This window comes from Cervus elaphus, chromosome X, assembly GCF_910594005.1.
Source record: "Cervus elaphus chromosome X, mCerEla1.1, whole genome shotgun sequence".
Taxonomy (NCBI): Eukaryota; Metazoa; Chordata; class Mammalia; order Artiodactyla; family Cervidae; genus Cervus; species Cervus elaphus.
The window spans coordinates 160,081,555-160,094,415 of record NC_057848.1 but is presented as its reverse complement, the minus strand read 5'-3'; the positions used below and the strand labels follow the sequence as shown (position 1 = coordinate 160,094,415).

Genomic DNA, 12,861 nt, shown 5'->3' with positions numbered 1-12,861 from the left:
CCCTTCTCTGCACTTCATAATGTTTCAGAATTCTGTTCTTTTTCTCCCATCCTCTCCTCCTGTGTCCTCAGAGAAGTAGTATTTCTCCATGTGAAGTTAAACTTCCATCTGAGTATTTAGTCACATCAGTCTCCTCCAGAATCTTGCCCTATTAATTTTTCTGTCCATTTTATTTGTTCTTTAATTTATAGCTGCACTGGGTCTTTGTTGCTTTGTGCCAGCTTTCTCTAGTTGTGGCAAGTGGGGGCTACTCTTCGTTGTGGTACGCGGGCTTCTCATTTTGGTGGCTTCTCTTGTGGCAGAGCACAGGCTCTAGGCACGTGGGCTTCGGTAATTACAGCACACAGGCTCAGTAGTTGTGGTTTGTGGGCCCTGGAGCTCGGGCTCAGTAGTTATAGCACATGGGCTTAGTTACTCTGTGGCATGTGAAATCTTCCCTGACCAGGGGTGGAACCTGTGTCCCTTGCATTGGCAGGAGGATTCTTATTTGCTAGGCTACCAGGGAAGCCCCTCTCCCTCATTTTCTATCTTTAGTCTTCCTCTTGGCTCTATTATCTCTGCCAATAAATATGTTCATATCTTCTCCAAACTCAAAAGGCAGAACTACTAGGAACATCTTTTGAACTATCTTTCTCCGCAAACTGACTTTGGCTTAAGCCTTTTGTGGTTATTCTTTTTCCACCTAGACTTGAAATCTGGAAGAATCGTTGATTTTTTCTTGTTCTTCCACCATCCATGCTTTAAGAATCCCTATTTCTTCACTGACTTTGCATCTGCCCCAGGTGAGAGGCAGTATTTTCCAAAGATGGTCACAGAAGTGTCTCCCATCTCACATGTTCTTCTTCGGGGTGACCTTGACACTCCTGCTCTTGGGTAGTAGGGTCTGTGTCCCTTCCCCTTGATCTGGGTGAGACTCTGTGACTGCCTTGACCATTAAAGTATGACAAAGTGACACAGTGGGACTGGGTTGGTCATGAACATGCCATGCATGTCCCTCTTGCTCTTTTAGAGCCCAGCCATCATGCTGTTAGAAAGCTCTAATTAGCCCACATGGAGAGACCATGTGGAAAAGCCATATATAAGTGTTTCAGTCAGTAGCTGGCCTCAAGTATCAGAGAGGTGAATGAGGAAGCCTTCAAGATGATATACCCACCAGCCATTGTCAAAACACTTCAGCTGAGGTCCAAACATTGTAGAGTGGAGAGAAGTCATGCCTATAATGCAGTGTTCAAATTCTTGACCTGCAGAATCTGTGAACATAATAATTGATTGTTTTATGCAAGTTTTTGGTTGATTTTTCTCCCAACCATAGCCCTGGAATACCGAGTCTCCTCTTCCTCACTTTGCTTGCTCCAGTTTATACACAAATCCTTTTGGCCTAATTTTTGGACTAGGCTTTTATCTTTAAGGATTTCTCTAGTGGAATCAGTGCTGCCTCCATGTCTCACCTAAACATGGTACTCTCCTGTTTTTGAAATACTTTTCTGTCACTTAAAAAAAAAGATTTATTTATTTATTTTTGGCTGTGCTGGGTTTTCACTGCTGTACACAGGTTTTCTCTAGTTGCAGAGAGCAGAGCTATTCTGTAGTTGTAGTTTGTGGGCTTCTCATTTTGATGGCTTCTCTTATGGAGCATGGGCTCTAGGGCTCATGGGCTTCAGTAGTTCCAGCACGTGGGCTCAGTAGTTGCAGCTTGTGGGGTTAGTTGCTCCGTGGCATGTGGAATTTTACCAAAGCAGGGATTGATCCCATGTCCCCTGCATTGGCAGGCAGGTTCTCAGCCACTGGACCACCAGGGAAACCCCTTTTCTGTCACATTTTTTATTTGCTTCCAAACACTGGGGAATGGGCATGGCATATTATAACAACCATTTTGCAGGTATGAAACTGAGATTTAACTAAAGAGGGCTTTATATGACTCTCAAAGTAACTTGTAGAACTGAAACTAGAACAATGAAAGGGAACTTACTATAGACTATAGAGTTTCTCAAAGACATTTTTCCACAGAATCCTTTCTGGAATCACCTATCAGCATTTGAAGGACACTGGTTTCCCAAGGGACATAGCCTGGGATATTTCCCTTCAAATCCAATTTATTATTTTTATAGATTAAGCTTGGGAGATTTTATTTCCAAGAGATAATAAAGGAAAGATACAAAAGGGACAGGATCTAGAGTGCGAAGTTGTTCTGCCCAAGTCTTTTTAGCTTGCTATATGTTGTAAGTTTTTTTGGTGTGCTTGTACCTTTATAGTAGTTCTATCAGCCTGGCTCTGGGTGTCCCAGGTGAGAGAAGAAAAGATAAATTAGAATGTGTCAATGCCTTTTAGCCAAATATCACTGTAGGACACTTGATTAAATAAATTGGGTTTATTACTCATTGCAGGGAATCATGGGGTCCCTCTCTAAGAGAGTGTTAGAACATACTATAGGATTTGGGCTCCAGTAGGGTGAGTTAGAGGAGAGTCTAAGGATGCAGGAGTTTGGTATAGATGGGGTGCTATCAGAAAGTGAGGACAATGCCACGGCTGGGTATTTTGTGAGTGTCATAGTGACCTTGTTTTTGTTTGTGTTTAAAGTTATGAAGTGGTCTTGTTTCATTTCATTTTATCATGATCTCAGAGTAATCTTGTTTGAGGCTGATATACTGTGAGTTTATATTCTCCAAGAGAACCAAAATGGCCTGGCTGTGAGTGTCAAATGAGCTTGTAAAAATATTGAGGTCTAGTTGTGACCATCAGATTAGTTTTGTATATCAGAAGTTGCTTTTTGGTTTTTCACAGATCAATATTCTTAGTCGTTTTAGGTACTACAGAGCAAAGCCAATCTCTTTGTCTGGGGCTAAGACTCATTCAAGGGAGCCTGACCTTGTTTGCTATGGGGTCTTTACTGCTAGGTCATGTTGTTGTTGTTCAGTCGCTTAGTCGTGTCCAACTCTTTGCAACCCCATGGACTGCAGCATGCCAGGCTTCCCTGTCCTTCACCATCTTCCAGAGTTACTGCTAGGTCATAGGAGATAATTAAAGCAAAGAAACCTCACAAGCAGATGGCCAAAAGACTCAGTGAGTAGTATCAGATTTTTATTGCATGTAATCTTCAATAGAATAAAAGAGATTGCATTTAAAAAAACCCAACAACCCTTATAACGTCTGTCTTTCAGAATTTTGAACCTTTCACTCACAGCTTTATTAGAATGAACATCCTCCTGGTTTGCGCCTAGAACACTAACGAGGCACAATTACTGAATTGCTTTAGAATGGAAAGTTAACATTTGTGAACTCAAAACTTGGCTCATAGAGCAACACTTGCCCATTTCACTGGTTAGTATTAGATTTAGGACTAGAACTCAGGCCCCTGACCCCCAAGTCAGTGCTTTTAAATTCCCAGTGCTTCGCACATGTACGTAGGAGTTTGCGTTATTCACAACGACATCTGGAGCCAATTGTTTTTGTCCTTTTATGACCCTTAATAGGTATGTTTTCCATGGAAACGGTTAATGACATTTTAAATAGTTACTTCAGAACTCATAAGGTCTGATAATCATTCCTGTATTTGATGATACACCCTCAGTGTTTTTGAAGAATAATGACTGCGGAAGAGAAATGAGCATTTTCTCTTTACAGCAGTGTAGCTCATAATTAATTGATCATCATCTCCTATTAGTGAGATATCTTTGATCCTGCTAATTGAAAATGAGACTATTTTCCTAAGCACAGAATAAAAGCAATATTAAACTGTTTAGTCTTTGTCTGCTTGAGGGCCAAACATTAGTTAAGTGAGTTTATAGGAATAATTAATCAAAAAATTTAAACAACTGATTTTTTTTTGAGTGTTTGCTGGCCACACTTGTTGAGGAACTCTCTTACTTAACAGTTGGCTTTCTCAATATCAGACAAGTAATTTTCATAATGTTGAGGGAGTAGAAAGGGAAGGGGTCCAGAAGATAGATAGAATACATCATCATCATCATAACATAAGCATGATGCTTACACATAACTATCACTGCTTAGAAGTCCTGTGAAGTGTAATTTTTATTCTTACTTTACAGATAAGGATGTCAGGGCTGCAAGATGTTACAGAATTCATCTAATGTAAATGGTATAACCAAGCTATAAATGCATACTTTTAGATTCTAAATCATATTCTGGGTCCAGCATTCTTTTTGCTATATCATTTGGCCTCATAATCTGATAATGTCAAAAGAAAATATGGTGGTGGTGGTTTAGTCACCAAGTCATGTCCGACTCTTGTGACCCCATGGACTGCAGCCCACCAGGCTCGGGATTCTCCAGGCAACAGTACTGGAGTGGGTTGCCATTTCCTTCTCCAGGGGATCTTCCCGACCTGGGAATCGAACCTGGGTCTCCTGCACTGTAGGCAGATAACTCCTCAGATTATCTAATGCCTAAGGCTCTGGAGCAGAAGCTTGTTACCAGGGCAAGATTGTACAGAGCTAGTGGTTTGGACTGAGAAATCTCTCCAGCGTGGTGTGTTTAGACATCATGGATCTAGGAATTCCTGGTCTGAAGTATGTCACTAGTTAGAAACATTACTTAGGAGCCTTTAGACAAATATAAACAGCAGCCGACTGTGTAGTTACTTCGTGATCAGAGAACCATGTGTCATTGGTTTTACTTCCTGCTGGATTCCAGCTGGTGTTAAGACTGAACATCGTACCCTCAGGTTCTCTCTGTGAGGGTCAGGCTCCCCCTTTCTTGTCAAGACCCTGACTGTGCTTGCTCAGGACACCGTGGCTGCCACCCCTTGAGTGGGGCTGTTCCGTGGGCAGCCTAGGTCTCTCTCTCTCTCTTTAAATTTAATTTATTTGGCTGTGCTAGGTCTTAGTTTCAGTATGTGGAATCTTTAGTTTCAGCATGTGGGATCTAGTTCCCCGACCAGGGATTGAACCCAGGCCCTCTGCATTTGGAGCACAGTCTTAGCCACAGGCCCACCGGGGAAGTCCCAAAAGAAAATATGAGCAGTGCTGAAAATATAAACAGGTGAGGAAGGAAAGGCAGAGAATCAGTATAACTTGCCATCACTGCTCTGGATAGGATTGTCACACTCCTGTTGGAAAGACAATGTAACTTGTAGAGTTGAGAAATTGATAAAATGTTCCAGTTGAGTGACTTGAATTTGTGAAGCAGTACATAATGAATAGTTATTGTTTTGAACTCTACAAATCTCCTTTAAAAGTGTGTACGACTATGGGGTACTTAAGTAGATAGTTTTAGAAACAAAGAATCCATGTATTTCTCAAATTATTCTTTTCTTCCCTCAGTGTTCCATGTCTTTATCCTGCTTAGCAGCAGCCAAAGGTATTGAGCACAATTTGTTATGATGTCATAGAGACATGATCTACTGTGTAAAGGATGCTTCTGGACCTCATCTTTTTATAAATTTATAGTCTAGACATCAACTTAGAAGCAACAGAATGAAAATGCCTAAATTAAGGGTAAGCAAACTTTCTGTAAAGGGGCAGATAGTAAATATTTTAGGCTTTGTGAGTCACATGGTCTTTTTAGCAGCTTCTTAGCTCAGCTGTTGTGAAACTAAAGTATTCATAGGCAATGCAGAAACAGGCATGTCTGTGCTCCACTAAAACTTTATTAATGGGCCCTGAAATTCAAATTCCATTTAATTTTCACACTTCTTGAAATATTATTCTTCTTTTAATTTTTTTCAATAATTAAAAAATTGTAAAAACCCACTCTTCACTCACAGGTCATACAAAACCTTATAGCTGGCTGGGCTTGGCTGATGGTCTGCAGTTTATAGACTGTCCTCATTGGTGCAGAGGGGCTATAAGGGATTTGCACTCAATGTAGAAGAGGTGGACTTGATGGGGAGACGGGAGGAGGATGTTAGGACAAGAACATACCTGACTTCAGGTTTTAAGAAGACAGAGGGGACAGCTCTTCTTCAGAGTGGGCCTATACCTCTTCCCCACCTACGTGATGAGTGATGCCTGTTGCCTTGCTGAATTGTTGTTCTGAACAGATTCATTTAGAATGACTCACTGCCCTGAACAAAGCTGGGGAAGATTTTCTGTCCCTTATTCAAAAGCAGTAATTGGCCCATCTGTGTCTCTTAAATTAGGATTTCCAGAGCTTAGGTCTTTAAGCCTCTTAACATGGTTTGCTTCTTACACCTTTTATCAGTATAGAAGAATAGCTGCTTTTCTCATTTTTTTCTTGTAAAACCCTGTTCCAAATATACAAGGTACTTTATTCACATGATGTTTCATGGTTGTTTCCGGGTCTCTGATCACAGAAGCACAAAAAATTATAGAAAATTTAAGGCACCCTGTTAAATGTTGTGGGCAGTTTGACTAGACATAGATAATCTGGAGTTTCAGAGATGTGATTTGAATTTCTTTGCATCCCTCCCTGCTTCCCCTCTCCCCTTTTTATTGAGGAATGAATTATATATAGAAAAATTCTTCTTTTTCGGTGTACAGGTCTATGAAATTTGACAAATGCATGTACCCACTGTGACATATTACATCTGTTTTGTAACTACCATGACAAGCAAGATATAGAATATTTCCCTAAAATTTCCTAGTGTGCCTATGTAATTATCCTCTCCCCTAACTCCATCCTCTGATAACCACTGATCTGATCTCTCTGCCTTTCCCAGGATGTCATGTAAATGGAATCATATAGGATATAGCCTTTGGTCTGGCTTCTTTCATCTGGCACAGTGCATTTGAAATTCATCTATGTTGTTGCATGTATCAGTAGTTTGTTCCATTTTATGGCTAAGTAGATTTCATTAAATATGTATACCAGTTTGTTTCTATATTCTCCAATGGAGGATATTTGAGTTATTTTTGTTTTTCAGTTTTGATCATTCTAATAGGTATATAGTATCTAATAGGTATTTCATTGTGGTTTAATTTGCATGTTCAAGTGACTAACAATGTCACTTTTCATATGCTTATTTGCCACCCATGCATCTTCTTTGGTGAAGTGTCTGTTCAAATTCTTGGCCCATTTTTAATTGAGTTGTTTGTTTTCTTGTTATTGAGTTTTGAGAGTTTTTTTTTTTAGTACTCTGGGGACAAGTCTTCTTGTTATTGAGTTTTGAGAGTTTTTTTTTTTAGTACTCTGGGGACAAGTCTTTTATCACATATATATTCTAGAAATATTTTCTCCCAATCTGTGGCTTTTAATTTTCTTAACAGTATCTTTTGTAAAGCAAAATAATTTAATTTTGATGATGTTCAATGACACCCCAGTAGCCAGAAGCACACATAACGCTCAAATCTATTCTCCAATAAAAGGAACCAAGATTCCTTACAGATCTGATTGACTTCAGAACTAGGGCAGGGAAGATATAGGAAGAGCCAAAACATTTTGTGGTATCAGAAAATAGAAGTGCTGAAAAATCATGGAAATGTATTGAAAGAACAGGAGAGTCAACATGAAGGAACTCTTCATGACCAAGTCTGGGAAAATATGAGCAATAAAAAAAATGATAGTAATGGATTATAACCTATAGAATGAGATGAATATCCATGAATTCATACTGATGTAAATAAATTGGGTAAAATAATACATGGAAGCTGGATTCCCCTGGTAGTTCAGTCATTAAGAAGCCTTTCCTGCCAGTGCAGGGACATGGGTTTGATCCCTGGTCCAGAAAGATCCCACATGTCACAGGGCAACTAAGCCCATGTGCCACAACTACTGAGCCTGTGCTCTAGAGCCCGTGAACTGCAACTCCTGAGTCCATACACTGCAACTACTGAAGTCTGCACGCCCCAGAGTCCATGCTCTGCAGTAAGAGAAGCCACTGCAATGAAAAGCCCATGCATCACAATGAAGAGTAGCCCCCCACCATCACCACAACTAGAGAAAAGCCTGCACAGCAACGAAGACCCAGTGCAGCCAAAAACAAAGAAATAAATAAAATTTTCTTAAAGATGAAAGAGGCAGAAAAGTTCTGTTTTTGATAGAATTTCAATAACAAATATAGAAAGAATGATGTAAATAGAAAAATCACCATTTGTCAAAAGCTATGCTAATAATTGTCTTAGGCAAGAATTATTAATGGCTGCTAAGATTAGTGGATGAAAGTTTGGGTAGAAATAAGGTAGATATTTGCATAGTTTTAATGTATCTCCCCCAAATATTTAGTAGTAATAAAGGGAAAAATAGTAGCTTTACAGTGGAGAGACCTGTGACACACCACCTTTACCAAGTTAACCTCATTGGTAATGTTGTTAATTAACATCATATGCCTGATACGATCCACTGAGAAAGGTATAGCATCACGTCTATGATTTTCTTGTCAAAAACTCGTAACCTGAACTTAACCATGAAGACCCATCATTCAAACTCAAGTTAGGGAACATTACATAATATAACTGACCAGTCCTTTCCAAAGGTGTCAAAATCACAAAAGATAAAGAAAGGTTGGCAAACCATCTCAGATTGGAGAAAACTAAGTAGTCATGACATCTAAATGTAATGCAGGATCTTGGCCCAGAAAAAGGATGTTAGTGGGACAACAACAATATAATGATATCTAAAGAAATCTATGGATTGGTTAACAGTATTGTACCAATGTTAATTTCTGTTTTGACAAATGTACCATGGTTAAGTAAGATGTAATGGACATGAGTTTGAGTAAACTCCGGGAGTTGGTGATGGACAGGTAGGCCTGGCGTGCTACGATTCATGGAGTTGCAAAGAGTTGGACACAACTGAGCAACTGAACTGAACTGAACTGAACTGAATATTAGCGGAGGGCTTCTCTGGTGACTCAGTGGTAAAGAATCTGCCTGCCAATGCAAGAGACATGGGTTAGATCCCTGAGTTTGGAAGATCCTCTGGAGAAGCAAATGGCAACCAGCTGCAGTATTCTTGCCTGGGAAATTCCTTGGACAGAGAAGCCTGGTGGGCTCAGTCCAGAGGGTCACAAAAGTGTCCAACATAGCGACTAAACAACAATAACTTTAGGGGAGCTGGATGAAAGGTATATAAGGAGTTTCTATTATGTTTGCAACTTTCTGTAAATCTAGAATTATTTAAAAATTAAAACTATTCTCTCAGATCATCCCACCCTCCCGCTAGTCCAGGTTGGATGCATGAGACAAGTGCTCAGGGCTGGTGCACTGGGCTGACCCAGAGGGATGGGATGGGGAGGGAGGTGGGAGGGGGGATCAGGATGGGGAACACATGTAAATCCATGGCTGATTCATGTCAATGTATGGCAAAAACCACTACAATATTGTAAAGTAATTAGCCTCCAACTAATAAAAATAATTGGAAAAAAATTAAAACTAAAAATAAACCACACATTGGAAAAGTAAGCCAAAATCTTTAAAATAGCCATGTGTAGGAGTAAGGAAGAATCCAGGTAGAAGAGACAGGGATAGAAAGTGGGCTTTCTAATTTACTATGTTTTGCAGATTTAACTTTGGAATCAGGTAAATCTTTTACATAACTCTAAACAAAATTAAATTTAGAAGCATTTCCTAAATATCAAAAACAAAATGAAACAAACAAATCTAAAGATATATAGTAAGTTAGTGGCAAAAGCACAGAGAAAAGGGTCTTCCCTGGTGGTCCTGTGTTTATATTTGCACTTCCAACGCAGGGCCTGCAGGTTCGACCCCTGGTCAGGGAATTAAGGTTCCACATGCCATGTGGCATGACCAAATTAAAAATAATAATAATAATAAAGTACAGGGAGAAGAAATATTTCAAATGACTTCAAACCACAGTAATTTGGATAATAATATCTAAAGAAATCTATGGTTTGGTTAATAGTATTGTACCAATGTTAATTTCTATTTTGACAAATGTACCATGGTTAAGTAAGATGTAATGGACATGAGTTTGAGTAAACTCTGGGAGTTGGTGATGGACAGGGAGGCCTGGCGTGCTGTGATTCATGGAGTCACAAAGAGATAGACTCCATGGGCAAACAAAAAGCTGAACAACTCAGTTGTAGTTCACGGGCCAGAGCTGGGTCATATAGCAAAAAGCTGCAAGGGAATGTGGGAAAGCATTTGACTTGCTACTGTCTGTAGTGTAACACAGCAAGGGAGAATGGGCTGGGGACTGCTTTGGGATAGCCAGTCGTCAGTACCAGCCATCACTATCTACTGGGGCCACCACCTTTCTGTTTTCACTTAGCTTGGTTTGGGGTACTAAAATCTTTTCCTAATAGCAGATACAATGATGACGGGCAAGAGTGCCTCTGCCTGAAGTGTTCTGTCAACTTACTGAGGTGTTGGGGTTGCTGCCTTGACAGAGTTGAGCAGCAGTCTGGAACCACCTCTTCTCTGGCCAATGGAAGAGAAATTCCAAGTTTGTTATCAATGATAACTAGTCTCTCGTCTCCAGGGTAACAGTGGAGCACTGCTTCCATCACTTATTTTTATGCTGAAGAAAATGGTAACCATGCTTAGAGACTCTTGCATTTTGTAACAAAACTTGGGGATTTTCAGAGAAAGAGTAATGGAAACCTAAAGTCTGGAAAGATGCATGATGTGTAAATTCAGTCATCATTATGCAAATGGATATACACATAATAAATCCAGAGATGGCTGACTATATTTTAGAAATATTATAGGCCAATTATTTTGACAGCCTGCAGGAGGTAGATAAATTGTGAAATATATGTTACAGTATACAGAGTAGCTTGTTAACAAGATGTCTTTTGCTGGCAAATATTTTAGCAGAAAAACCATCCATCAGCACATTTCCAGCTTTGTTCTCCTCCTTTGACTTCACAAATATATTTAGTATCATGAAAAAAAAGGAGGAAGCCTTGTGTGTTTTGGTAGAGGCTTATGGTAGTTTCATAAACCTTGTCTCATTTGATACTTAAAATAAGTCAGTGAAATACTTGAACCATAGCTCGTTTTCCCATTTTATAGACAAACAAGCTGAAGCTCTTGGGGTTTTCATGATTTGCTTAAGGTCTGGTAGGAGGCTGATTTCAGACTGGAACTCTATCTGATTAGTGTGTTTTGCACCAAAACACTTGCCTCATTCTTTTACCCTCTTCACTGCAGATTGAGCTAGTTTGCAATACTCTGGCACCTTCAAATAAGTGACCACGGCACATGGGGACTCCAAGATTATTGGTGCCATGTCACTAGGCCAGGTATAATGCTAGAAATAAAAGATGCATTTTTAGCTAATGCTTGGATGAAAGAAACATCAAGTGAACAACAACCAAACCTCCCAAAGCCTCTGCTGTTACTACTGGTGTTTCACCAGGTGACTTTGGGGATAGTGTTCCTTATTCAAAAATGCATGTTAATGGCAAAGTGTCAGATTGTCACTGTATGAGAATGTCAGATTACTGATTTGTTGAGTGATATAAGACAAATCAGTTCTCCTGTCTGGGCCTCAGAGTGGATTATTTCTTGGCTTCTACATAGTTCCACTATTCTTTAATTTTTTTGCATGGGCTTGCAGTATAGAAGAGAAACTTCTAAACCAGAGGAATGTTAAGAGGTCAGCAGTGATGCCATAGATTTCTTTCTGGACATTTGGACCTGTAAAGCTTAAGGACTAACAAGAGAATTCTCATCTCTTAGAAATTGCAAAATACAGAAAAGATGAATTAATGAAGATAATAGCCTTACTAGGAATTTTAAATGATGCACTTAGTGCTTTCTTTGTTAGCCTCTCAGGAGTGTTTTGAGTGGTTTTAGGAGAGCAAAGAATGACATGGCAAAATCTGTTACCTAGGGACAAAGCTGGTTGTGGGTAGAACAATACTTTGGCAGACCTGGTAGCCTGATGTCAGTGGTTCTCAATTCTGCCCACATCTAAGAATCACTTGGGGGACTTTTTAATGTTTGTAATTGATATTTAAAACAAACAAGTAAATAGACATACAGAGCAAAAATTTTAAGTGTACAACATAATGAATTTTTATATATGCATCCGCTTGTATTATCATTACCCAGGTTAAGATCATTCCCAGAACCTCAGAAGAACACTGCTGAGGGTTACTACTCTTCTGTTCTGCATCATCTGAGGTGAGTCCAGCCTGTTTTTTAACTTACTGTAAATAGAATCATATAGTAGATATGCTTCTATCTGGCTTCTTTCACTTATTTCATCATGAGTGAGGTTCATCCATGCTGTTATGCGTATCAGATGCTTACTCTTTTCCATTGCTGTGTAGAAGTAGAATCTCCTACATTTTATTTGTCCATTCTACTATAAAGTTAGCCCTCTATATCCACAAGTTCCACATCCACAGAATTAGCTGACCACAGATCAAAAGTATTTAAAAATATTCCAGAAAGTTCCAAAAAGCAAAACTTGACTTTGCTGTGTGCCGTCAACTATTTGAAGAAGGCTGAGCATCAAAGAATTGATGTTTTTGAACTGTGGAGTTGGAGAAGACTCTTGAGAGTCCCTTGGACTGCAAGGAGATCAAATCAGTCAATCCTAAAGGAAATCAATCCTGAATATTCATTGGAAGGACTGATGCTGAAGTTGAAGCTCCAATACTTTGGCCACCTGATGTGAAAAGCTGACTCATTAGAAAAGCCCCAGATTCTGGGAAAGATTGAGGGCAGGAGGAAAAGGGGATGACAGAGGATGAGCTGGTTGGATGGCATCACCGACTCAATGGAGGTGAGTTTGAGCAAGTTGTAGGAGGTGGTGAAGGACAGGGAAGCCTGGCATGCTGCAGTTCATGGGGTTGCAAACAGTCGGATGCGACTGAGAGACTGAACAGCAACAATCAACTATTAACATACCATTGACATTGTATTAGGCATTATATGAAATCTAGCGCTGATCTGAAGTGTGTGGGAGGATGTGCATAGGCTATATGCACATGCTACCCCATTCTATGGACTTCCCTGGTGGCTCAGATGG

General features: G+C 39.7%; 1 protein-coding gene across 1 annotated transcript in view; it reads left to right on the top strand.

Annotated features, from left to right (window-relative positions):
* The window catches only part of GRPR (gastrin releasing peptide receptor), a 334,343-nt gene that overhangs the window by 104,227 nt on the left and 217,255 nt on the right, over nt 1-12,861 (top strand). Inside the window, exon 3 of the mRNA XM_043896088.1 lies at nt 11,937-12,008. Coding sequence (XP_043752023.1) covers nt 11,937-12,008 — 72 coding nt within the window. The remainder of the gene's footprint in view (nt 1-11,936; nt 12,009-12,861) is intronic.